Below are 26,199 nucleotides of genomic sequence, written 5' to 3' on the forward strand. Positions count from 1 at the left end.
TAGCAGAACATCTACTATTTGGCTAGTTGTGTTAGATTCATGAGCTATATTCACCTAAATATATAATACAGTAATTAATACAAATACATTATAGCGACATTCTGTCATGTCTGAAAGTGACACAATGTTCAACGAACGAGATCAGAGATGCACCACTGTACAATTCATGCTCACTACCGATCCAAGTTATCACAACAGGACCATTACTAGGACTCAAAACGCAAATCTGGATAGTTCAACTCTTTAGGGCACAGCTTAACGCTTCGGAATACCCTTTGGAGATGGTAGAAATGAAGACCCAGACCAAGAAGTTCATCGAAAAGGTCAAGGCAATCATTGATGAAACTCCCCAGCGACCTATTCGGTATATTGTCAGAGGTTTGGGGGTCTCAAAAACAACTATGAATACATGTGTGAAGGAGGATTTACAGTGGAGGTCCACCAGACACCCAGATATTGACTGAAAAGACAAAGTAAAGAAGGCTAATCAAGTCCTTCAGGTTGCTCGACAAACTGAAGCATCCCAAGAAGCCAAACATTCTCTGGTTTTTTTTTTAAACGAAAATAACTTCTGGCATGACCAGGTGCACAGCAGCCAGAACCATTGCTGGATTGATACGAATAACAGGAACGTTCCCAAGGTGATGAAAAAAAAGTTTCCGAAAATGGTATTTTTTGTGTGATTTCATTTGAGGGCCACATCCTGTCACCTCAAAATTTTATCGTTCTACCCAGTATAAAAATTATCCTATTCATGAGAGAGGGTAAATTTGGATGATAAAGCGAATGTATAGCTACACTTTTAATAATATATTAAGTCATTAATACTGTAGACTTAGTTAATATCTATTGTTTAAATCCCCCCTAAAAACTCAACAACAAGACGTGTTTTAGACACTAGATCTTATTTGAGCCCCCAAAAAAATTGTTCAGTTAAGAAAAGTCAAAATTTAAGGTTAATTTTGATGGATTAAACTTATGATATACATTATGAGTCTGTTAATAACAAGATGACTTAATTAAGAATTTAAATTATTGCTTATATGATTTTTCCTTGATTACCGATCACGTGAAAAAAATTGATACTCGAAATTGTGTATGAATAATATAATATATTCTATAATGTACCCATTTCTTATATATAAGGTTTGCGATAATTGATCCGCCTTAATTCCCTCTACTGCCTTCGAATTGATCTTAAAACCGAGTAAATACATTCGTAGGGTTTAAAAAATAGAGTTAATAAGATGTGGAAATGAGTTCTATAAATATCTGGAGTGGCACCAGATCTGCTGCACAAACCTAATCGGGGGTTTAATATCATTTTGAGGAAAAAATTAAGTTGTGGGTTATTAGTCGATATGTACAATTTATTTTATTCTTTAATATATTATTCTCACTCCTATACTTATTAATTAGGTAGCATAATGTAGATATTCACCAAATGCTTAAAATTGGAATATTTTTCAAATAATATAGATTGATTGTTTCGACCTATGCATTACATATAATCTTGAATAAACATTTCTGTATAATTCCATGTCAAAAGATTTGCAAAATAAAGAGTTTTAATAGATCATTTTATACAATGAAATTGGGGACTGATTTTTGAAGGAGTACGCACATGATGTTATAATAAATCTCTCAGACATAATTAACCTATTTAAGTATTTCATTTTGATATTCATGACTCTATTTCACTGTGTTTAAGGAGTTACCCCAAAAGTACTTCACATAAATTTATAAATATCCTATTGAACTCATTATTTAGCCATTTTTTTTTGTCATGGGATTATGTAGAAATATTTACCATAGATTCGATAAGACATAGTTCGAAGCATCTATTTTAATGAAAAATGTTCTAATTTTAGTATTAAAATTTTGATCATTAGTTTTAGATCCACATTAAGCCACCTAATTAATAAGTATATGAGTGACATATTTAATGAGTATATTAAAAAATAAAATAAATTTTACATTTTGACTATGATCCCACTACTTAATTTTTTCATCAAAATATTATTAACCACACCTCCACATGAGGTTGCGTAGCCGATTTTTGTGCCGTTTGGTGGTGTTATATAAAACTCAACCGATGGGCAGTATCTAGTGACGTCATTTGAAGAAATTCATAATCATATATTTTTATAAACAATAATAACTACATGTCAATCGATGTACGCACGTACGTACATAAATATTAAAATTACGTTAAAAAAATTCCCAGAGATATACGATGATTATGAAAACTCCTACCGGAATATTCAGTTACAGGATAAGATGACAAACTTTACATGGGGAAGCAAAGATGGATGGAAGTATCCAATTATGGTACAACGACTTCCATCCTCTCGAATAGAAAAGAATGAAGATCCACTAACAAAGTTTTATATAAAATCTAATTTGCAGAAGAGCAATTACTTGAGGGGCTCCTGCTCTGCGACAGATCCTTTAAACTTATTTGCATTGAGTGCAAATGATGCTTCTGATAGTGTTCCGGAATTGGGATGTGCCCTTGACTACTCCCCACAAATCCATGATGACAATTGGCATACTTTTATGATGACTTCGGATCATTTTTCTACCAAAGATGTTCTTATCGTTCCGCAGTCATGTTTATTTATAATCAAAGAAATGCTAGATGATAAAATTCTTAATAAAGAGGCTTCATACTCAAAAGTGCAATGGCTGGAAGACCTCAGACATCGTCCCAAAGATCCGATAAAGAAAAGAGAGGCGGACATTAATGCGTATGCTGAATTTGGTATTCCTGGAACTTTGCTTCTTCACTTTTCTCATTATCTTCAATCCTCTTTGGACAAATACTGGCAAGAGGATCAAAAAGTATCTGCTATTAAATTAACGATTCAGGTACTTCTATTAATTATTCATCCGTATATTTAGATAGTATCATACCAACTTATTTCCTCTTCTCTCTAGGTTGCTTTAATGCTGCATGAATATGATGACCCGTCCTTTTATCATCATAAATTTTATCATTTGTCTGAGATCATTTATCAGTTTGGTAAAGCAACCTATTCCAGACTTCTTGGAAAAAGCCCTGGTATTCGTATCAATTTTTCATTTAAGGATGTTGTTGAGTCTGCGCAAGAGCTCACTCGAAATTGGTTTGCCAAGATAAGTGCAATACGAGAACTTTTGCCTCGATTATATTTAGAGACCTCATTGCTTAAATGCTATCGACTTATCCCGGAGGGTGATTACAGTGATATTTTAGTAAGACTGAGTCTTAGCATTAGAGGTGTTTCAGATCCTTTAGTTAATTTATACACACGCTGTTTTCTATTAAGAGTGGTTCAAAGTCTGGCTATAACCCAATCTCTTCGGAGTCAAATTGGTCAATTAAATTATGAAGAAATGGTTTATCTTTTAAATAATACCAATCAGACGCTAGACGTAGAATCCCTTAAAACCCCCATTAAATGGATATTAGAAGGGACCCTTCGTGGCCTAATCTCAGATTTTGATAAGGATCAAATCATGCTCAAACACTTTCAAAATCTAGATATAGAGTTAAATCATAGTGGTGTATTACTTAATAACTTAATTAGAAGTAGTTCTCCTTCTCTTGTCTCAGAAATCCTTTTGCAAACCCTTATCCCAACTATACTTGAATGCAAGGATGAGTCATTTTCTCAGGGGAATTTAATATACTCTCTTGGCAAGTCTCTCATCAACTCCCCCGAAATTCCCTTTTATCACCTTCATCGACTTGAAATCCTCAAAAGTGTGTGGAGTGTTGCTACCACGATCCAGGATATACATCTCTATTTAGATGTATCTATAATTTGGGTTGAATTTTTATGTATCAACTTCAAGGGCTCACTCAAGGAATTAAATATCTTATTTCAGGACATTGTCCTTCACTTAAAGGAGAATAGTGGGTCTTTCTTTGGAGCTCGTTTGAAAAATCTATTTCAAAAAGTCCTTAAATATGAGTACTTTGTTTATGCTTTTCTATCCATGGCTCATTTCCTTCCACTTTATAACTTTCTTGATGGAGACTACAGATACCAAGTATCTAAACTCATTTTGGAACGCCTTTTCCGTGGAGATGGCCTTTCTAATGAAATTAAAGAATTTGACTCGGTGGCAAATAACGTGTTATTATATTTATGTCAAATGCTAACAGACTCAATTTCTCCATTTACAGTTGAGGATGAGATCAGACAAATATCCCTATTGGTTTGCTCTGTATGTCGATTCATTGACTCATCTCATAAAAGTGTGGAGAAACGTTTGAATTTTTACACAGAAATAAGAAGAAAATTCGGATTTTTAGACAGAGTTCAATACGAATTGATAACCTGTGTTAATGATTTAGCTATATACATACACAAAAGAGTTGATGGAGAGCATACGCACAAGACCAAGGGCTTTGTTCAAGCATGTATTGCTTTTTCTTTTATAACCATACCTACCCTCAAAGATCCAATATCTAAAGTTTATGCATTTACACACACAGCTCAGATTGGATTATTTAATCATTGTATAGGACAAGCGGATTCCTGTCTTCGATCTGCACTCAATTTAATTCCCCTTATCAAAGAGCTTAATGAAACTCGTCTCATTAGCTGTATTAATAATCTATTATCCACTTTAATTTTATTACCGGATTCTGGGGAGAAGGGAGCTTTACCCCTTGATATATTTCGATTTGCATTGAATCGGATATCTACATTTCCATCATGGACATCTAAGGGTCTCTCAATGGTGTACTTAAATACTTTAAGGATTCTGTCTGTCACTATTTGGGAACGATATCCATATGAAATTAAAGGACTGGATTCTAACGCTCAACTTTACTGTGGGAACATAGAATTTATTGCAACTGTCAACTGCGAGCTATCAACCGTCGTCTTGAATCATTGCTTAGACTTATCAATAGATGAACCTATAAATAACGAAGTTTTATTTGAGCTTATCTGTATAATCCTTAATTACTCAGACATGTCAAAAGGTATGGTCAACTTAGCATATAAACTGTGGAAGTTGACAAAAGAGTCCAAGGAGAAGTGGATAATAAAATCCAGAAAATATATTTTGAATAATATTAATCAGTCAGTTCTGAAATGTGATAACTATCGCTTATTTTACGAAAACATTGTTAAATTTGAAAACTAGTCGTTGCTTTACTTAAATAAAAACATATCATATTACTAGGACCATAGAAAATAGACTAGGACGTACCCGTATCATATATTTTATTTATACTTACTAAGACAAACTCTCTAATCCGCATATTTTATAAAATAAAATAAAATTATTACCGGAAAAACAAACTCGGCCTCCTGAGCCCAAGAATTGGGTCTGATCAGAATCCAACATAACCCTAAATATGTAACTCAGAATTATAAACAACTTTTATTTTATGTCTTAATTCTGTATCTGTCTCAATTTTTGAAATAAATACCCTGGTTATGTATTTTTTTAGCGGGCATACGTGCAACTATAATATTATGAGTAGATCTATCTCAATTTAATATTAGTAAAATATATATTAATCTGCCTGGAAGGCAGGCTTGACTTAGGTTCATGAATAGTGTATGTCATACTCATATCGCATATGTCAATGTGACTTTGTTGAGGTGGACTTTATAATTTGTGACCTCTTTAATAACTATATAATATAAATAAAATATATTAAATAGCAGTTGTTATCTTTATGTAGACGTCGATCGATATACCTGTGTTCCATATAATACATATAATTAGTTGACGAAATACAGAGAATAAAGAAACGTATTTTAAAATTTATAAATTATAATACATACACCAGCTCTTGATTTGTATGGTTGACGTCTAGCTAGCTAAATAGCTAACTATATCAATATATTTTTAAGCCAGATCTCAAATTGTATTCGCTACGTACATACAAACTTAATACATTGACAATAATATTAAAATTTATAATTGATAAATCATATATACAATTATTGTTTTACAGATACCTTTAATTAATAAAGGTTTTCATAGATCCTTGTGATTCCTTTCGGAATGAGATACTGGACGGACTCTTTGAAGCGATTAGATGCTTACCCCAAGACTTTGGAAGACTTTCGTATTCAAACGCTCTGTGGTGGTACCATCACCGTTCTGAGTGGTCTACTAATGTTATTCCTCTTTGCAACTGAGATACGGGAATACTTGACGCCAAAGATTAAAGAAGAGCTTTTTGTTGATACGTCTAAAGGCGGAAAACTAAAAATTAACTTGGATATTGTCTTTAGTAGCGTAGGGTTCGTTGCTTACAAAATATTATTTTTAGTTTTTTACTAATATTATTTATCAAAATCTACAATTTCTTTGTTCCTCATTTTTTTCTAGTTGCGATTTCCTTGTTCTCGATGCAATGGATATTAGCGGAGAATCTCATGTTGACATTGTGCATAACATTTATAAAAGACGACTCAATCTTGCAGGGAATCCTATTGAGGATCCTAAAAGAGAGACTCAAGTTGGAGAGGTTCCTAAAATTAAGAACAAAACGGAGATTGGTGTATCAACTACTCCGTCCTGTGGTAGCTGCTATGGAGCTGAAACTCCAACCAATAATTGTTGCAACACCTGTGCTGAAGTCAAGGAAGCATATAGAAAAAAAGGCTGGAATCTTGTTTCTGCTAAGTTTGATCAATGCAATAACGGACTTGACTCCGAAAATCTTGAACGTACAACTAAGGAAGGATGTCAGATATATGGATCTCTTTTAGTTAATCGAGTTGGTGGTTCCTTTCATATTGTTCCAGGGAAAAGCTTTAGTCTAAACCATATACATATCCACGATTTACAGCCCTTTGCATCAACAGACTTCAATACAACCCATCGTATACGTCATCTTAGCTTTGGTTCCAAGACTCTTGATGGGAAACATAATGTGCTTGATCAAGTTGTGGTCATTTCCCCCAAGAATGGAATGATGTATCAATATTATCTTAAAATAGTTCCAACAACATACTCCCGTATGGACGGGAGTACATTTACCGGAAATCAATATTCAGTAACGCGCTTGGAAAAAGATGTGTCCACGTTTGAGTCTGGTGGAATGCCCGGTGTTTTTTTCAGTTATGAACTCGCTCCGGTCATGGTCAAATACTCAGAAAAAGAAAAGTCGTTTGGACATTTTGCAACTGGACTTTGCGCCATTATTGGTGGCATTTTCACCATTGCCGGTATCGTTGATAAATGTATTTATAGTTCATCCAGGATTTTAGAACAAAAGTTCGAGCTTGGAAAAGCTACTTAGTGCTTCTCTATTGATTTTGTTGTTCATATCGACTAGTCAGAAAGAAATAATCTCGTAGAAATTATGAAAATCTCTTAGAAATTGTAAAATTTTTGTTTTTTAATGTGTAATGTGCATGGTATTTAATAAATTTATTAATTAAATATATATTTGACCTTCTTAATTAATTAAAATTGATCTTTACTACAACTGTGATAATAGTTTATTTATAACTTTGGCTCTTCTGGTAAAGGAACCTCTTCAGCGGCTTTTAAAGGTTCACGAAAATTGGGGAATTGTTCCCATGGTGCGGCAAGGTCAAACTTTCTATACTCCTGAGCAAGCTCAACGGGTTCTTGTACGACTCTTTGATGTTCCATATCATATCTTAACTCATAGAATCCAGTCAGAGGAAAGTCCTTACGGAGAGGATGACCTTCAAATCCGTAGTCAGTTAGAATTCTTCTTAAATCTGAAAACATAATGATTATAATTCATTCAGAAGAAAATGAAAACCTCCTTACCAGGATGATTGGAAAAATAAACTCCAAACATATCCCATACCTCTCTTTCATACCAGTTTGCTGCCTTGTGAATCTCCACGATAGAGTCAATAGGAGTGAGCTCATCAGTATAAGTCTTCACACGAATACGCGAATTGTACCTGAGTGAAAGGAGATTGTAGATGATTTCAAAACGATATTTTCTAGTTGGAACATCCATGCCACATAGATCCACAAGATTTGTGAACTGAGCATTGTGATGATCCTTCAGGAATGACATAACGGGTACGACGCCATCAGGATGAATAAGAACTTCTAGCTCGTCGCCAGCAGTAAGTTGAATCTTTTGAACGTACTTGGGCATGCACTCTGCAACGTACTGACCAAAATCCTGAAGATTCTGTCGCATCACAGGGTCAAACTTGCGAACCGTTGCTGTAATGAGTAATCAAGTAATATACAACAAAATGAAATTGAAGGATACATTAATTAAAATAATTTGGATCACTTACGTCGAGTCTCTACCTCAGTAGACTCAAATCTTTTCGTAATATTAAATACATTTGGCGATGATACCTTCACACCAGAGCTGAACCAACCTCTAGAGGCGGAGGCACAGAATAGCGATCGACGAATTACGGACGAAGTGGCCATCCTTCTCTTAAATTTATTTCAGTCCGTTTTAATTCACTGTAATGAATCAGATGTATATGACGTCATAAGGATTGGATTTTACGTCAGCAGTAATAAATAATACTAGCTAGCAAGATAACTTGCGTAATTAACGCAACCTATAAATATTATATTTTCATAAATTGTATTAATAGAATTTGATTGATATTTAACAAAATTTATCAAATTTCGACAATGTAGCACAAATTTAGAAACACTATTTTATAAATAAAATTAGATATAGGTAATATAGAAATTAATATATGTGTAAATAAATAAAAAATACTTTGAAAAAAAATCAATTTGACCAAGAACTACAATATGTAATTAATGCACTTTCTTATAATTAAAGTAATTTGGAATTCTTTGGACATATCATATTAATATTTCTTCCATTTACAGCTCCTATTATATACATTAAAAAATAATAATGAACAGTCGTAATTAATTCACTTATAATTCGAAGAAATTCCATTCTCCCGTTGTTTTGGGAAACTTAACAATCTTTTTATTTAAATTATGACATAAAATATATGTAAAAATAGTTGTGTTAATTACTTTAAAAATATATTCCAAAATACTGAATAAGTATGAAAAAAACCTTTTTTCTATATACAGTGGTTTTTCCAACACGAAAATTGTAAGACAAATCAATTTTCGAAAATGATATGAAATTAACATTTAAATAAAGGTAAAATAAAACAGGCGTCGACGGGCAGACATCCCTTGCTTTGAGTAACATAAAAGATATCTTCTCAAGAAGTCTTCAGTGTTGCTCTCCGTTTTTAATGAGCCCACTCATACGTAGTTTTTCAATACATAGATGTTATCTCCTCAAGAATGAAGGAATAATAATAACAGCTTGAAAACTAGGTACTTTTGCCTTAAGCTATTTTGCCTTAAGGATAATTAAACTAAAAATAAACAATAACGACGTATAAACCTCATTTATTCATATAATAAGGCGAAATATCCTAAATGCATAATGGCTTTAAGGCGACGTGGTTTAAGGCAAAATGTCCTGAGGCAAAATTGTTTAAACCAAAAGTACCGGTCACGGAAAAAGGCAACTAATTTGTCGTGATGAGTAATGGAATACTTAAGTGTCTAGAGGGCAACCTGGCTGAGCTTTAGCTACACATGCTTGTCATGTGCCTCATCTAAAGTCACAATTATTATTTTTATTTTCTATATTACTAGGATATACCCGTATAAAAAGGGTAATAGAAATTCTTATGTATACAATGTATTTTTATCAACCTATATTTCATTATAAACATACTAAAAATACTAAGACGAACACGCTAATCCTTTTTTTCCCTTTATAATGAATTATTTTATTATACACATACTAAGAATTTGAAACTTACTAATCCACGGACAAACATACAAACGCCAAACTGTACTTGTATTAACCTTGTCTTATAAATTTATAGTAGATGCTATGGACTTCCATAAATTTAAAATTGGTGAGGTTTGTCCAAATTGGGTAATTGAATCCTGATTGATTCCGAAAAAACAACATTTTTAAGACCTCTATGTTTCTGGCTAAGAAAATGCTGCCCAAATCAACTATTCACGATGTTGCTAAGGCTTTCAAGGAGGCTGATGGGTCGGGAACACCCGCAATGAAGATCCACAATCGTTTTTTTGAGAGCAAAAATCAAATTCCAGACTTCCTAAAGGCCCTACGGGACATGACCGAAATGTGGCCTCCTTGCTTGTCAGGTTTGAACACCATAGACTACTTTTTTGGAGCCAAGACTCCACTGAAAGTGCAACTAACACAGAATTGACTCCTTGTGGGCTTCGACTCTCGAGGTAGTGACTAACATAGACAAGGAGCTCCTCATAAAGGCTTGTGCCAGGTTTATGGCAGATTGGAGGCTTTGGTTGAAGCTGGAAGTGTAATGTATATGTAAGAGCAAAAGATAAATTGTAATATAAATTGGTAATGATCAATTTCCAAACGGCTAGACTCAAATCATATATCAAATTATGTGTCCTAATATTCAGAATAATAATCCAAAACAGAAGATTCAGGATCAAACTCCAAAACGGAAGTTTCAAAATGAATTTCCAATTCCAAATGAGAAAATTCCGAATGAATTCTAATTCCAGAACAGAAGGTTCGGAATCAAAATCAAATTAAAAATGGAAAACTCAGAATTAATTCATTTTTAAAGTACTTTTAAAAAATGAAAATAATGTTTAAGATATAATTATAGAGAAAGAAATATTTCTTTCTTTATGGATATAACCATAGAATTTATTTGTCTATAGATGTAACCTATACATTTAATTTCAGATAATAATAGATTCATTTTTGGTGGTGAAACGTGCAAAGAAGAACTATGCTTAATTGTCCTAAGAACTCTATCATATTTCCCGTATCGTTTTTCGTGGAATCTTAAGGAAAGAGGTCGAGTTTTTTTAAAGGCAAAGATGCAATGCAGAGGAAAATTTCTGTACAATATCACATGATTGGCTAAGTTTTACTCTGCCTTGTCATATGATTGACTAACAAAATTATAAGGTAGATTGAAAATTGAATCAAGGTTAATACAAATACAAGGTTATACCATAACTAAAGTTGAAAAAATCCTTTAGACTTTTTAAACTGAACAAGTATGGACTTAATAAAATATTATTCCATTGGATGCCCAACATGTGAACTTCAATGTAGGTCAGATTTTCTCCTTTTGATAAAGAGAATGGAGAGATGCCTTAGAGTAACTTCAGATTTCATTCTATTGTTTCAAATGTTGTTCTTTGTCTGTATATATTTTAAATTCTAAGACAGAAAAAAATCAATAGACATTGATGAAAATCCTGTGTTCTTTTTTTAGCTAACCAGTTAATTTGTAATTGATAATATAAGGAACGAACTCTATTTTCCTTTAGCAGTTGCCATTATTATTTAATTACTGAGCAGTGAACATCCTTTCCAGAATAGATTCAATTATATTCAAAACCTGACTGAACATTCGTATGTGGTCATAAAAGACGGAGAATAACCCTGACGATTTGTTGCCGAGTTATAATTGTAAGTTCTTTTTGGACACAGAGTAGAATTGCAGATCGATATCGGAGTAATTCTTGCCTATGGCCTTTTTTATATACTTTTCTCCTTCCTCTTTTGTCACAGCTGATTGTAGCTGATCTAATGAAACGTTATGAGCATTTAATGATGCAATTTCTTTCAATTGCCTCTCTTAAGCCATTTAAACAATATTTCTAGATTAGTAATCATATATTTTTTACTAACTAAAATTAAAAGAACATAGTTTCGAGGAAGTGCAAGTTAACAATAATAATATTAAACGCATAATTTTTGAAAAAATCAAAAATGAAGGTTTAGCATTGTTCGCCATAATAATATAACCCTATACAATAATATTCTCATTTCAAAATGCTTAATCTAGGCCCCGCATAATTTATTCTAATTCAAAAATATTTTGATCTGATGTGTTTTTATTATAGGTAAAACTTTTTTATCATACCACCAGGCCAGTATTTTTTACCTTGGGGGGGGCTGTCTAATGCACCCTAATGCAAGGCTAATAGAAATAGAAGGTTATGCCATCATGTAATCGGGCATGCCAGAATTTTCAATTTGAAGTACTGCACCGACTGCTGTGTAAGACAGACAGATTTTGACGTCATGGAGTATAACAACAGTATATTAACATCATATAATACTAGAAATTAAAAAATCTAATTCAAACAATAGGGCTTTAAAAACATTTATTTTCAAAATTGTCAAAAAGAAAAATCATAGTAACATCCCTGGTCCATGACATTATTTTATAACCTTACCTTTGACTTTGATATTCAACCCGATTCTGCAGATTTAGAGTTGGAAATTCAATGTGAGGGTGGCAGTTTGTAATTTGATTAACATAACAATCAGAGTCTGCATATTTAGAATTAAATATTTAATGTAAGTCAAACAATTAGAAATCTGATTTACAATCGAAGTGAAAAGGTTAAAAAAAAGAATTGTATAGGATATAATATTTATTCTTCTTCTGAATAATTATTATTTATTTCATCTTATTTTTGTACATTTTCTTTTTAATATTTTTGTTTTTATTTTTCTCACCTCCCTACAACAAAAATTACACTGAATTTTCATTTGTGAATCTAGGTAAATTTGCCCTCCGGAAAGTTTGCCTTCTTTTATTTAATATAAACTTGAGTAGGTTATCCCGACGTTGTTCGCAACATTAAGACATTACAATTAATTATGAACTCTTCTGCTATTTTTAGAGGAGAATATACGGTTTAGAGATTAAAAAATATTCAAGTTAAGCTATCCTTCGCTCATCTTTCATATTATTGTCAAATATCCTTTGTCTTAATCTTTTTTTTTTTTTTCTTCTCTAAACCTTATAATCTTTTTTTTTTTTAAAGTGTGCAAAGATACATACCAACATGCAGCGAGAATAATTCTTAAAGTTTTAAGGTCATTATTTTTTGTTTTATATGAAATAGTCGTTTGTTAGTGAAAAATTTGTTTTTATAAAAATCCTATATTAATGTTACCAGACCATTTTTGAGCGGTAAGAATCGACATGAAAAATTTAAGGAAAATCTATTAATTAATTTGGGCGTTGGAGATACCCACACACATTTTCGCATTTAATATAAAGATAATTAATGAAATTTTCAAAAACTTATTATTGAACATTTCTAAATCAATTTACTGTAATTTATTTGAATATACATGTTACAGGAGTATCTATAATTAGGTGTTATATATAATACCAAGGTAATGTATATAATAATACCTGATGGTGTCAGGCAATCTATATAATAAATGATTTTTTTAATACTTTTCCTATGTATTCTATGAAATATCTAGGTATTTTATATAATGACCATTAACTGTATAGGCAAAGTATTAAATGTTGACAAGATGGATTATAAAACTTTATTATGAGTTAGGCATTTAAAATAATAAACCTTAAAAATGGATATAATTTTCAGAAAAAAATGAAAGCAAAACTGAAAATAGAAAAGCTGGAATGGCACTAGTTATTATATTATTCTCAAAAAACTATTTTGACACTCTGATACTACTACACACATATACACCTTTCGATTAAAAAATCTTGTTACATTCGATAAATAAATATTCTAATAAATATTACTTATTGCAGCAGAAAAGACTAGAATGACATATTGAATTGTAATTAACTTTCTTTTTTACGCCAAGGCACCTATTATTTTGGCATTTTGTATTGCAAATACATTTGGTAAATCCTTGCCCGGTTCCTGTTGATTGAGAAATAGCTGCTGATCGAAGAGGGATTTCATGGTCAGGGATACCTTCAATTCTCACCAAATTATTTTTGCATACAGTGAACTGTGATCGGGTATATAGTTGTTTTAAGATTCCTTCTTTAGTTCCAAGCTTGTAAAATCTATCTTCTGTAACGTTCATAACAAAAGCTGAGAGCTTACGCAATTCATCTCGCCCTTTGTCTACCTAGGATATTGGAAATCGTACCGTTGCATACAAAGGCGCATTATGATTTTTTTTTTGTCACTCTTTTTTCATTTATTGGGCCTGCATCTCGAGGTTCTTTTTTTATTCCATTTTACTATTGATGGCTTTCTCAATATTGAAGCAAACGTTGCATAAAATGTTAACCCCACCTACTTTGACTTCTTCACAGGCATTGCTTGGAGGATATTGTCCGCACATTGTGTATACGTTTCGGTCGCACTTTTGACATGTGCTGGCATTCTTGATTTCTTTTGAACATACGCAGAAAATGTCAAGAGAAATTAGTTTTTTAGTATCCACAGAAGTAGAAGGCTCTTCTATACTAAAAGGATAAAAACTTATCTGATTTCCTCCGTCCTGGTTTGGATTCTATTGGGGATTGTAGCTCTTGCATTGGCTTATCTCCTGTTACTTTTTTCTTCCCTGTTATTTGAATGCTGGTTATTATATTTTCCAGTTCTTCCTCAGTCTCTACGACTTGAAAAATATTATCTGGTAAAAATGACGTCGAAAGGCCAACTCTTGCCTTGCAGCCGAATAGAGCTTCGTATGAATACCTCTAAATCCCAGAATGAAAGACTGTATTTTTCATAATCTAAACGAATCTTAATCCCTCGCTCCATTCGTTGCTTTTTTGATCTTGCATCCCAGTGCACATCATATTTTCAAATCTTGATTAGCTCTTTCGACGCTCCCCTCACTTTGAGAGTGGCTTGGACTCCCCTAGACGATTTTTAAGGCCGGCCAGTACTCTTTTAGACCATATACCACTCTGTTTACAAATTCTTGGGCATTATCAGACTAAAGAATAAACCCCCCTTCTTGCATCTTCGAATATATTTAGATATTAAGGTTTGGAGCAATTATTATTATATTTGAAAGTAATCCCCCTTTGTCCAATTCAAACGCTTTAGTTAATGCCAGCTCCATGAGTATGTAATCGAAATATGTTGTTGATTAATGGAAATAAGTTAACGCATACAAAGCACAAGTACCTATGCCTGACTTACTATTGTTATTTGCAGTCTCTAACTTATATATATTAAAAATACTTTGCTCACATGTGACCCCGGTATTATATATAATACCTAGGTAATATATAAAATGTCGTTTATTATATAGTTTGCCTGAGACCATCAGAGATTAAATAGGTACCTAGGTATTATATATAATGGCTGAATTTCATACATTGCCGATAACATATATAACCTGATATACTCATCTCATCTGAGGAAATTATTTTGTATCTAATAAAATAACACATCTAAACAAGTTTGTGAAATGTGTCCCCAGGTTTTAGTGTGAGAGGGACATGGGGAAAAGATAGTTGTGTGGGCTTCGTTTATTTCATTCTTTTTTAATTTTATTTTTGATCCTTCTTAGGAAAATAAAATGCGGCCTTTCTAAAATAAGTGGTTTTTTTTTTCAGAAAAGAATGTTTCATTTCAAGACTTATAGCCTTTTTTTAGTAAATTGTGTCCAAATGTCATTTAATGACTTTTCTTTTAGAAAATAATAATTATTTCTATTTTTTTAAAGGTTCTGTTCTATACTATTCCTTCTATTCATATGGTATTTTTATACAATTTTTTTTTTTACCAAATAATATCTAAGAGGAGACTTTTATTAAGAGTGGGTCCTGGGATCAAGTGTTACCCATAAAATGTACAAGTTACAACTTGTACACAATATATATGTTGCGTACAAGTTGCAACTAAGTACTGTAACTGATTGAACAAAGAAGAAATAAACTTGAGTGACATCATCAAGGACCTAACTTTATAAGCTTTAGGTCTGATATGCAGGACTGAACTGTACCGGATCGAGACTGCAGTTTTCAGTCATAAATAAGGACGGACACATCACTAGTTGAAAGTACTTACTATTTACTCTTCTATTTAATAGGGAGTACTTTAGAACACCCTACATTAACGCTATTCGGATCATGTTTAGCAAGTATATACACAGTAATACCCTAAGATACGAGTGCTCCAACATACGATTTTTTTTATAGATAAGAGCTAGTCGATTTTATTTAGTTATTTCTTATGGCATAAATTCTTTCGAATTACGAGCTCCGTCCAGAAACGATTTAACCTCGTATATCAAGGAATTATTGCTGTACCTATATAAAAATGAAATAAGGTGAGTTTCTAGTTTCTACATTTATCAGACGTGTAACAACATGTTAGAGAATGGACAATTTGTTTTTAAAGACTTAACATAATCTTCAAACCTTAACAATCTTAAATAAAGATGTTCTGTGATTGAAAATGTTTCTCGTTTGGAAGAGAAAACATGAAATAAAACATAACGTTTCATAATAATTGTTTTTTTTTTCATTTACTAGCTAGCTAGAAAAGAAAAAGATAATCTCGAATAATCATTTCACATTCAGTAAAAATATTAATATTATTTTTAGATATTTTCTGTTTTTATTAATCAAATTCTAAACTTCCTGATTTTTAATTGTTGAGGTTATTTAGCCATCTGGTACTGTTAACTAAAGCTAAAAATCATTATAATCAAAATAATACTTAGTTGATAAAGTTATTTTCCTATCATATCTGACATTTTTTTTTAATATCCCCTTACTTGGTTAGATGAAGTTGTACTGATAAGTATAAGTAAACATTATATTATTACATTTACTCCATTTAACCTTGGACTCTTGTGTGAAATCAATTTTCATGAATTATATTTATTTCTCTAGGAATTACCTGGGCTGGAACCTACGCACATTGAGTTCAAGAAAATAATTTCTCCCGAGGAGGTTGTCATCTATGAGCTACGGCGATTCCTCTGTCATTTTCATTTAATTTCATTAAAACGTAACTGAGTTGTATTATTCTAAAAGTATGATAATGTTTATTGGTTTTTTTGATTTATTTCTTATAGGTTATAGAGCAAGATGAGTCCCAAAAAAAAACGTAGGATTGACAATTTTCACCTAAATCATAGTAGAGGAATTGCTAGAAATTACGTCCAGGAGCATTTCAGTACGTTCCAATGTTCCCTGCACCTATATATGATACCAGTATAATTTAATCAAACTAAATGTACAAAAAAAATAGTTGAATTGTGTATTTCATCTCTTGGCATGCCCCCAGACACTTAAAATTATGTGTCCAGTATTTCACGTATCGTTAAAGGGATTTATAAAAGATAAAAATGGTTTACTTCTTCTTCTGTTATGAAAAATTTCAGTAACGCTTGTGATGAACAGGTTAAATTTACGAAGAAACAAGATGTTCTTTCGATGCGTTCCATCAAAGGTATATTACTATCATGGATAGCGATTGTAAAGCTGACTTCGTTGAGTCTAAAATACTAGCTGCACAGCAGTTATTATTAGAGTTAAAACATATAGAATGTAGAACAATTAAGAGACCATTGGTAGACCATTACATCACTCAAGGTAATACGAAAAATAAATTACTAGATGTTAAAACTTTATTATTTAAGACACAAAAAGAGTTCAAGATAAACTTATCTTCACTCATAGAAACAAATTCTTATATTGAGAAGTTGGAGAAATAAAAAATTAAAAAGATCGATTGGTCATTAATTAGGGTAAAAATGGAGAAGCTCAAAAAGTTAACGTTTCCTTGGATTATAAAATACTCAACATCAACGTCTTTGCATACAGATAAAAGTATATAATTATGTTATTAACAAATTACCAATATCTCATATCAATCCAATATTAATTCACTAAGTATTAATTCCTTAAACGACGTACATTCAAAATTATGCTCATCCACCTTGAGGGTCAGCTAAATCATGTAGAATAAACGATGGAGCAACTTTGTAATATTAATGCTCATTTCATTTCATATTTAACTATAAAATATTGAATATAATAAAGACTATAATGTGTTGATTTTATTCAACAGTTTTGTGCTTAATCAAATTATTTTATAAGCGTGATAAACCACTTCAGTCAAATGTTGAAATAGCTAATACATTCTTTCAAAAGTGACGTCACACATTTTTTAAACATGGATATACCATGAATAGTGATCAAAGGCACTATAAACATTCAATAATACCATATTTTGTAATTACCTGATTTTTTATTAATAATATTCAAGTATTCCAAATTTGAAGATTTAATTCTTGAAAAAGAAGGATTTTATAGGGGTTTGAAAGAATAGTGCATTTTTAGGGGGAATTATTTATAGTATTAAAATTTTGCCTAGAGTCTAGTCTTCTTAGCTTAAACCAAGAAAGATTTCCTAGTTTAAACAAATTGTGTAAAAATGAACCGAATCTGTTAAAAGGGTTACAATATCAAAAACAAAATGAACAAATTGCAAACTAAAAATAATAATAACGCTAGATGGCTCCTAGGTCCCTGTTCATATAAATAAAATAAAGAAAACATACAGTAACATTGTTAGTACTTACTAACGCTGTTAAACAACCATACTGTCAAAAAATCGAAATAGTTGAGTTTGATCTCGTGATTCCGAATATAGTAGTAGTTTTTCTTTATTGCCCAAAGAAATTTTAGAAAAAGGCTATAAGGTTTTTCTTCTTTTTTTGCCTTTTTTAAAGATTCAAAGCTTATTTCAGGGCTCAATGTTGAAGATGTGGGTAAATTATATCAATATATTTCAAAGCCTGTTGTTAAATGATTCCAAAACATTTTTTAAATGTTTTAAGAACTTTAGTTATCTTTGTTTAAAGTTGAAAAAGATTGTTTTTTTCTTCAGGTGCTCATAGCTCAAAGAAGAATAAATCCAGAAAGTGTAAAATATCTTATTTGATAGCTGAAAGTCTGAACTATAATTTATAAAAGGTTTCATTAAAAAAATCATCTATACTACTGTAAGCAGGCCTGTGAAGTCGGTGCCTTTTTTGGTGGAGTTGGAGTCATGAGTCAGAGAACTCCGATTACAAAAATTATTATAATTTATGTAAATAAAACTTATTTATAATCTAAGGCTTACATTGAGTGTTGGTAATGTTTTCCATTAGATGGTTCTAAATTATAGGTATTAAGTACTATTAATTTATGAAATTTGAATCTTAACTCATTTATAAATTTACTTCATAAATTTCAAACGTGCTATATAGTCCATACAATCACTATTCCAGAACATCTGTTATTTTGTCAGGTAGAGCATAGCTACTAATACTAGCCATGCTAGTTCATTAATCATTATTTAGTCTTGTCTGGGATATAATGAAGATTTATTGGATCACAGGTCTTGTGAATAGTCAATTTCATCAGAATAAAAAGTAACGTTGCAATGAGAAGTTGATTGTATTATTGTTCCTCGGTTACGAGTACATAAATTATGTTTAGAAACTTATGAATGTATTACTAATATATATATATAGATTTTGATCCATCTCTTTTGTTGTTCATCTTGTAAAATATCTTAAATTCCAAATATTTCCTTTATACCTGTAATTTATACTACACAAATATATCAAATAACTACCTATAGCTATAAATTAGATCTATATTTATAGTCGCTAGACTCAAATGACTCAATAGTACTAATATAGTCTATAAAATTTTGTGTCAGAGTAAGGAGTTTTATTTACCGACTCATCCAGCCCTGGTTCTAAGGTCATCAAAATATTACAAGGGTACAACTTCTTATTGAATTGATCTTATATAAGATCAATTTCTTCAATTAAGAAAGGAAGAGAAAGAGGAGGTGGTAGAATTAACTCAAAAAATGTCGAGAGTTATTCCCTCTTGAGAGTTAAATCCGGGATATGTGTTGATCAATGAACGAGTCTGCATATGAAAATTCAATTACTCTAGTACTATGAGAGATGATATTCCCCCATTAACCTTTGTCTACCATGATTGGATCGGGGAAGTGGAGGATCCCCTCCGGAAACTCCAGGTGAATGTGATTCAGTAATATCCATATTCCTGTACAAAATGTGATAGTTGGAAACCATGCGCATTCATTTTTCCTAAATACATTGAGTGGCAAATGGATGGAAATGATATGAGCTATCTCTTAAGGATATATTTATCCTGATGATGATGGATTCAAAAGGAAGATTCGTAGAATACTTTTTAATCGAAAGTCACATTTTAACATATAAAATTTCTACAATATACAAATAATAATCATTATAATAATTTAATTGAAACATTGTAGAACATACAGTTGCAGCTATTCACAAATTAAATATATAATAAAATTTCAAACCATTCTACTGTATAGCAATTATATCTTAATTAAATATTTATTTACTCTTTCTTGATGAATATTTTATATTTATTATATATATATTCAGTATTCTATCATCATGTAAATAAACATAATTTTGTATCTTTCTTTTTTACTTTGCTAATTTTTTTACACAAGTCGATTGTAAAATAAACACTAAATTATGACTCATAATTTAGTGTTTATTTTACAATAATTATATTCTTTCTCATAATTTATGAGGTATGAATTACTAGCAAAGGATTGCCCGGTGTTGCTTGAGCCTGGGAAATCACATTGACAATGGTCAATGTTATCTTCTTCTTTAATATTAAGACCTCTTCAGCGCGGACGAGCATTATAATTTATAATAATATATGGCAATAATAAATGTATTTAAATAAAGAAAATGTGTTGTAAATTTCAAATAACATACTAACATAATTATGCATACAAAATTGTCTAAATATAAAGTCCATCTTTTATTTTTGTCAGAAAATTGTCCAATCGAAATTTGCGAAGAAAATTGCAAAAACTATTTTGTACTAATTTTGAAAAAAAAAGTAGAAAATAGCATTTATTGGCATTGTAAAGAGGATTAAAAACCTTCTAATGTTTTTTTCGTACTTGCAAAACCAAAAAATTATATAAAATAATGTTGTCGATAAAATAAACCTCGATGACTGGTTAAATTTAAAAAAATATTGTAAAAATTATTTAATAAAATTTTCCGTAAAATGAAAGTAGTAAGTGCAATTTTCCCGATTTTTTTTTTTCCATAACTTATTTGATTTTGAATAAATTTAGAAAATGTACTTATTCGTATAGGTATTTTCGAGACGCCAGTCACTTTTTGATTTATAACCTTATCTAGTCTCCTTGAGCTACAAAAAACAATTTTTGTGTTTTGGGTATAGAATAAACACGAATTAACATCCGTCTGGCCAGGTTCGAAGAGGCACACACGCAAAGTTTTAGCCTTCTAAGCCCAACGGTGTGGGCACCCATAATGGACACACACAAAATGTATTTTATATATATACATATGATAATTCTTTATAATTTTTTCAATCAAATCCAATGAAAAATTAATTATTACTTCAGAGTATGAAAGCCAATCAATTACTCGTTATGCATCTTTGAACAGTCGAAATTGATAGGTTCCGAGTAATACTTGGCTTTTTATGCCCCCGAGCCGAGTTTGTTATTAATTTTTTACTTATTTTTGGCATTTCATAACACTCGAGTTCTCATTGGCGAGTTTTACTTGTGCATGGATTGGTCCTTAGAAATTCATGACTTGTCGCACATCACTACACACGATCGATTCACATCTCATCCCTATTTAGTTCAAGGTCAATAACTCTGACGTCATCTCTTTTGAGTGTTTTTCTGGCTCTTTATTTGATAAGTAGTTCACTTCTAAACTATGTAGTAAATATTTACAGTAGGTATTTCGCAGTTCACACATACTTGTAAGATTGACTACGTCTCTATTTTATAAGTATATTAAACAAAATATCGATGAAAGTGTCAAGAATTGTTAGAAATGAGTTGATGAGGTGATCATTAATTATTATTAATTATTATGAAAAGGTGAAGGTGTTACATAAGGAATCATTAAGTATTTTTAGGATAGAAATGATTTTTCTTTGTATTTCTGTATATAAATATAAATTGCTCAATGAAGTTATACTTTAATTATTGATGTTTCTTAGTGTGGAAGACAAGTTATTAGGGAGTTTTCTTACTTCCTTCCTTTTTCTTATCAAAACTTCAGTTGATTTTAAGATACATACATTCTTCTTCAATTTTAAAAGATAATAAGGGTATTCGAAATTATAAAAATGAGGAGGGTAGAAAATAATGAAGAGTCTAGGCCCTTACTCTCATCTGCTACCAACGATACCCCTCCATTCTACGACTCCACGGTGGCATCAAACCCTTCTCATAATATTAGAGATGATGAACTTGAATTGGAGGGGTGCGCAGGCTCATGCTGTTGCCATCCCACTGCACTTTGTCATAGACTCATTGCACTTGCTCTTATGTGCTTCCTTGGATTTGGTTCTTATTTTTGCTACGACAATCCTGGTGCACTTCAGGTAATCCTTCTTTCTTGAACTATACTTTAATATATTTGTTATCATTCATAAATATGTACATATTTTGAATTTACAATAACATGTTTTCCCTTTTCAGAATGAAATTCGCAGTACGATGGGTATCAATACCTACAAATTTGCTGAACTCTATGCTTGGTACTCTTGGCCGAATACCATCTTACCTATCATTGGAGGCTATCTCATGGATAGAATCTTTGGTATACGATTTGCTACAATCCTTTTTGCCGTATTTATTGTACTAGGTCAGACTATCCTTGCAGTGGGTGCATTCACTGGTAATTTCCCACTGATGCAATTTGGCCGTTTCGTATTTGGAATTGGTGGAGAGTCTCTTGCAGTTGCCCAAAATGCATATGCCGTAGCATGGTTTAAGGGTAAAGAGCTTAATATGGTCTTTGGATTTCAAATTAGTATTACTCGTGTTGGATCAACGGTTAACTTCTTGGCTGTAGGACCCTTGTTTCATTGGCTAGCTAGAAATCTTCATGGAGATAATCAAACAGCACTTGGTTGGACTTTCTCTATTGCTGGTATCACTTGTATTATGTCTTTAACTTGTGCTTTGGTAAGAATTTTGAGCTATCCTTCTTTCTCAATAGACTAATTCATTTTTTCTTCTGTAGATTTTAGGATGGATGGACAAAAGAGCGGAATGTTTGTTAAAAAGTAATTCTCAAGAACAAGAGGAGGTAATCAACATACTCGATGTGTTTACTTATCCGTGTTCTTTTTGGCTTATGTGTGGTGTAGCTCTTGCGTACTATGTTGCTATTTTTCCTTTTATTTCATTGGGACAAGTCTTTTTTATGAAAAAATATGGATTTAATACGAATGACGCTAATTTCATCACAGGTGAGAAATTACCTACATATTTATAATTATGTACATACATTAAATTAATTTTTTATTTTTTATCAAGGCTTGATATATTTGATTTCTGCACCGGCTTCGCCCTTATTTGGCTACCTCATTGACAGAACGGGTCGTAATGTTTTATATTGTTTCTTATCCGTAATGGGAACCCTAGTCTCTCACTACATCCTAGCATTTTCTTTTATGAATCCTTATATTCCTATTTTTATCATGGGAATCTGTTATAGTCTGTTGGCAAGTGCACTTTGGCCAATGGCTGCCTATGTTGTGCCACAGTATCAATTAGGAACTGCTTATGGTAATATTGTCATTAATTATTAATCTTTTTTATTCAATTTTTACTCTGTTTAACGTAGGTCTCATGCAAGCTATTCAAAATATTGGACTCGCCCTTTGTACAATGTTGTGCGGACTCACTGTGGATGCCTACGGTTATATATGGCTTGAAATATTTTTTATTAGCTGGGTTGTGATAGCGCTCATTTGTACTTTTGGTATTTGGGTCATTGATATTAATACCTCTGGATATTTGAACATGGGTGCTATAGCACGAGAAAAATTTGATTGTGAATCTGAAAAACTCCAACTGGAAGCTAAAGAGAAGGAAAGAAATGAAAAGAAAAAATTAGACAATAATGAAGTAAAGAAGGAAGATTCCCATAATGGTTATTATTCCGAGGGAATGAGGCCAAGGACCAATAACGAAATAAGGAATAGGTATGTCATTTTCATTATCTTGTAGCTCCTTAGTTACCAGAGGTAACAGAACTACTTCAGGTTTTAACTCCACTTCCTTTAAACATATTCTTTATTTATATCAACAATTTAGTGAATTTTCTACCTCCTCCTCATCATCATCGGGCACTGTATCAGAAACTCAAAATATATTATGAACAGCTATTACTAATTTTATAATGAATCAATTGCAATTTCAGCCTGTATGCATTTATTGCTTCTTTCTCATTTTATTTATTTGGTGAGTCAACATTCAAGTCTTTTCCATTAATTAATTATCATTATAATAATAACCTCTTGTCCAACATTATTTCTTCAAAAACTCTAATTAATTATGTATCTACATTTTTTTATAGATACTTATCTCGAATCGGTGTTCGTATACCTCCCCATTTAGCGGCTAAAGCTGTTACGTAGCGGAATCTCTCCCTTTATATCAGGAAATTCATACAGACATAAGTGCTTTTAGACTTTCCTTCACAGGATTGAATCTTTTTAGATAAATATATGTATGATCTGTGATTATTTCAATATTATATAGGTTTTGATTTAATTTATATTCGACAAAGACTCGAAGACTCTCATTTTCATAAGAATTTATTTTCTACGTATAATATTCAAACGTTCATATTTAGGCATATCATTATATGCACTTTTACTTATTCATATTTAGTAGTATCTACATACTTTCATATAATATATGTGTCCATATTTATATTTATTTATATATCATCCCAATAAAGTCCATCTATAATAATGTACAAACCAAAATGTGCTTGCTTTTTACAATTTCATTGAGTGAAATCAGTGCTGGTTTTATAAGGGGATACTTGTCCTAGACTCCGCACTTGATGTTAAGAAATAGGGTAAACACATTTTCTAGATACTTTTAATTAAATGATATTCATTTAGAAATAGAAATCTTAAGGGAAAAAACGTGACTCAAAAATTTTTTATTTTCTATTTAAAAAAGTCGAAAAAAAATCGAAGTCATTCAAAATGTCCAAAAACAAACTACCGTATAGATACCAATTCGACAATTCAGAAGGACCCGAAATATTGTCTTTACTCACGATAAAAACGGTTCAACTCTTTAAAAATAAGAAAAATGTGCCGAATTTTCCTTAAAAACATTGATTTTCTAAATAAAACCAGATTCGAAATTATTTAAAACAACAAATTTCTTAAATTCAAATTTAGAAACTGAAAGAAATGAACCCGCTCCTCAGGGGTGAAACTGACCTGGGATTAAATGAAAGAATAAAGGCATTTTTGTAATGAATTTATTTATTGTTATTTCAACTACAGACTAAACAACAGAGATTGTATAACAGTACTCAGTCTCAGGAGCATTTTTAAGAGAGGCTCAGCATCGCTGGATTTTCGTATTACACAACTGATTGAAGGACTAAAATATTCAACTTATTCCTTCTTTCCCTTTTGCACAATAATAGGCCCAATATTATCACCCGTCGTTTCATTATGCTTATTATGGGCACCATCACAGTAGGGGAACTTCTTACTCTTCCAGCACCGGCAAAACACAGACTATGAAACAAATTAAGATATATTAAAATATAAGAAGATAAAAGTCTTAATTACTTTATCACCGATATCTTCGATATCAATACTATCCACCACTTTATTGGAATCTAATTTGATTGACTTGTTCACTTTGTATTGAGCCTTGCAGAGGCAACATTCACCAAACTTGCTCTGAAAGGTTAAAAGTTAACTATAATGCAATGAGTGGTCTTTGTTATTTGCTAGTTTCTTTATCCACGGATTGAATCAACGGATAGAAGATAAGAGAAAAAGTTATTACCTCAATATAGGGTGCAATGGCAGGACAGCAAAGAACACTGTGTGCCGTAAGAAAAGAAAGTCCTCCAATTGTCAAACCAATAGGAACAAGGCGGATCCATTCTTTGATTCCAAGACTGAACCATCCTCCAAGGGAATCTATACAACAATCATCACATATCAAATTGAAATAATTAATTAATATCTATAGTGAAAGAAGGGGCTTACCAGGTATAGGAAGACTGTGCAGGTAGTTGGGCAGGGAATCTTTGACGAAAACGGATAGAATCTGCATTTTTAAGTGTTCTACAATAAATTAGAATTTAAATTATTATAATTTATATACTATAAAAAATATTAAAACGTAGAATTAATAATTTTAAGGCCACAACGTAAATTGAAATGGTGTTTACAGTCTTACCAAAAGGGAAATATTACATAATGAATGATTTTATAGCCAAAAGTGTATTGGCCAAAGTTACCATGGGGTGGTTTATTATATTAAAGGAACTTTCATTTGGAAAGTTAATTATTATTTATTAGG

At 31.6% G+C, this 26,199-nt stretch overlaps 4 protein-coding genes and 1 long non-coding RNA gene across 12 annotated transcripts; 3 read left to right on the forward strand and 2 right to left on the reverse strand.

The window, feature by feature from the left end:
• The first annotated feature begins 24 nt into the window (after positions 1 to 24).
• LOC121113989 (VPS35 endosomal protein-sorting factor-like) lies at positions 25 to 7,407 on the forward strand. Its single transcript, XM_040707833.2, has 5 exons — positions 25 to 2,871; positions 2,941 to 5,144; positions 5,865 to 5,889; positions 5,998 to 6,260; positions 6,349 to 7,407. The coding sequence occupies exons 1-5, from the start codon at positions 2,176 to 2,178 to the stop codon at positions 7,262 to 7,264; spliced, it is 4,104 nt and encodes a 1,367-aa protein (XP_040563767.1). The 5' UTR covers positions 25 to 2,175; the 3' UTR covers positions 7,265 to 7,407.
• Positions 7,346 to 8,466, reverse strand: ND-30 (NADH:ubiquinone oxidoreductase core subunit S3). The gene is made up of 3 exons (XM_040720461.2): positions 8,259 to 8,466; positions 7,768 to 8,181; positions 7,346 to 7,715 (listed from the first exon to the last, which is right to left on the reverse strand). The coding sequence occupies exons 1-3, from the start codon at positions 8,398 to 8,400 to the stop codon at positions 7,471 to 7,473; spliced, it is 801 nt and encodes a 266-aa protein (XP_040576395.1). The 5' UTR covers positions 8,401 to 8,466; the 3' UTR covers positions 7,346 to 7,470.
• A 6,604-nt stretch (positions 8,467 to 15,070) lies between these two features.
• Positions 15,071 to 17,821, forward strand: LOC121125303 (uncharacterized). Its single transcript, XR_005866599.2, has 4 exons — positions 15,071 to 15,889; positions 15,948 to 16,078; positions 16,647 to 16,764; positions 16,832 to 17,821. It is a non-coding gene; the product is annotated as an uncharacterized lncRNA (long non-coding RNA).
• A 3,679-nt stretch (positions 17,822 to 21,500) lies between these two features.
• LOC121125311 (lysosomal dipeptide transporter MFSD1) lies at positions 21,501 to 24,623 on the forward strand. Of its 8 annotated transcripts, none has more exons than XR_011780443.1 (9): positions 21,553 to 21,680; positions 21,837 to 22,223; positions 22,321 to 22,441; positions 22,505 to 22,809; positions 22,868 to 23,096; positions 23,164 to 23,415; positions 23,474 to 23,834; positions 23,947 to 24,093; positions 24,209 to 24,623. XR_011780443.1 is itself a non-coding variant. In XM_071888991.1 (8 exons), exons 2-8 carry the CDS (start codon positions 21,966 to 21,968, stop codon positions 24,267 to 24,269), a joined length of 1,587 nt encoding a protein of 528 aa, XP_071745092.1. In that variant the 5' UTR covers positions 21,552 to 21,680; positions 21,837 to 21,965; the 3' UTR covers positions 24,270 to 24,623. The 8 variants fall into 8 exon arrangements, 4 of the variants coding, with proteins under 4 accessions (XP_071745064.1, XP_040576419.1, XP_071745092.1 ...); XR_011780465.1 differs by having other exon boundaries at positions 21,560 to 21,714; XR_011780382.1 differs by having other exon boundaries at positions 21,501 to 21,714; positions 22,321 to 22,809.
• A 495-nt stretch (positions 24,624 to 25,118) lies between these two features.
• Cisd2 (CDGSH iron sulfur domain 2) lies at positions 25,119 to 26,067 on the reverse strand. The gene is made up of 4 exons (XM_040720615.2): positions 25,884 to 26,067; positions 25,678 to 25,814; positions 25,455 to 25,568; positions 25,119 to 25,400 (listed from the first exon to the last, which is right to left on the reverse strand). Exons 1-4 carry the CDS (start codon positions 25,948 to 25,950, stop codon positions 25,275 to 25,277), a joined length of 444 nt encoding a protein of 147 aa, XP_040576549.1. The 5' UTR covers positions 25,951 to 26,067; the 3' UTR covers positions 25,119 to 25,274.
• Positions 26,068 to 26,199: the final 132 nt, after the last annotated feature.

This window comes from Lepeophtheirus salmonis, chromosome 1 (genome assembly GCF_016086655.4).
Source record: "Lepeophtheirus salmonis chromosome 1, UVic_Lsal_1.4, whole genome shotgun sequence".
In the NCBI taxonomy this organism is placed as follows: Eukaryota; Metazoa; Arthropoda; class Copepoda; order Siphonostomatoida; family Caligidae; genus Lepeophtheirus; species Lepeophtheirus salmonis.

Coding starts and splice junctions, on each gene's coding strand:
- ND-30 (XM_040720461.2), bottom strand. CDS start 8,400: ATGGCCACTTCGTCCGTAATTCGTCGATCGCTATTCTGTGCCTCCGCC. Junction 8,182..8,258: donor TACTGAGGTAGAGACTCGAC/GTAAGTGATCCA, acceptor TACTCATTACAG/CAACGGTTCGCAAGTTTGAC. Junction 7,716..7,767: donor TTATTTTTCCAATCATCCTG/GTAAGGAGGTTT, acceptor TTATGTTTTCAG/ATTTAAGAAGAATTCTAACT.
- LOC121125311 (XM_071888963.1), top strand. CDS start 21,966: ATGAGGAGGGTAGAAAATAATGAAGAGTCTAGGCCCTTACTCTCATCT. Junction 23,097..23,163: donor TGACGCTAATTTCATCACAG/GTGAGAAATTAC, acceptor TTTTTTATCAAG/GCTTGATATATTTGATTTCT. Junction 23,835..24,208: donor AATAACGAAATAAGGAATAG/GTATGTCATTTT, acceptor ATTTTTTTATAG/ATACTTATCTCGAATCGGTG.
- Cisd2 (XM_040720615.2), bottom strand. CDS start 25,950: ATGCAGATTCTATCCGTTTTCGTCAAAGATTCCCTGCCCAACTACCTG. Junction 25,569..25,677: donor CCATTGCACCCTATATTGAG/GTAATAACTTTT, acceptor TTAACCTTTCAG/AGCAAGTTTGGTGAATGTTG. Junction 25,401..25,454: donor TCGAAGATATCGGTGATAAA/GTAATTAAGACT, acceptor TTTGTTTCATAG/TCTGTGTTTTGCCGGTGCTG.
- LOC121113989 (XM_040707833.2), top strand. CDS start 2,176: ATGTACGCACGTACGTACATAAATATTAAAATTACGTTAAAAAAATTC. Junction 2,872..2,940: donor CTATTAAATTAACGATTCAG/GTACTTCTATTA, acceptor TCTTCTCTCTAG/GTTGCTTTAATGCTGCATGA. Junction 5,145..5,864: donor ATTGTTAAATTTGAAAACTA/GTCGTTGCTTTA, acceptor TATATTTTTAAG/CCAGATCTCAAATTGTATTC.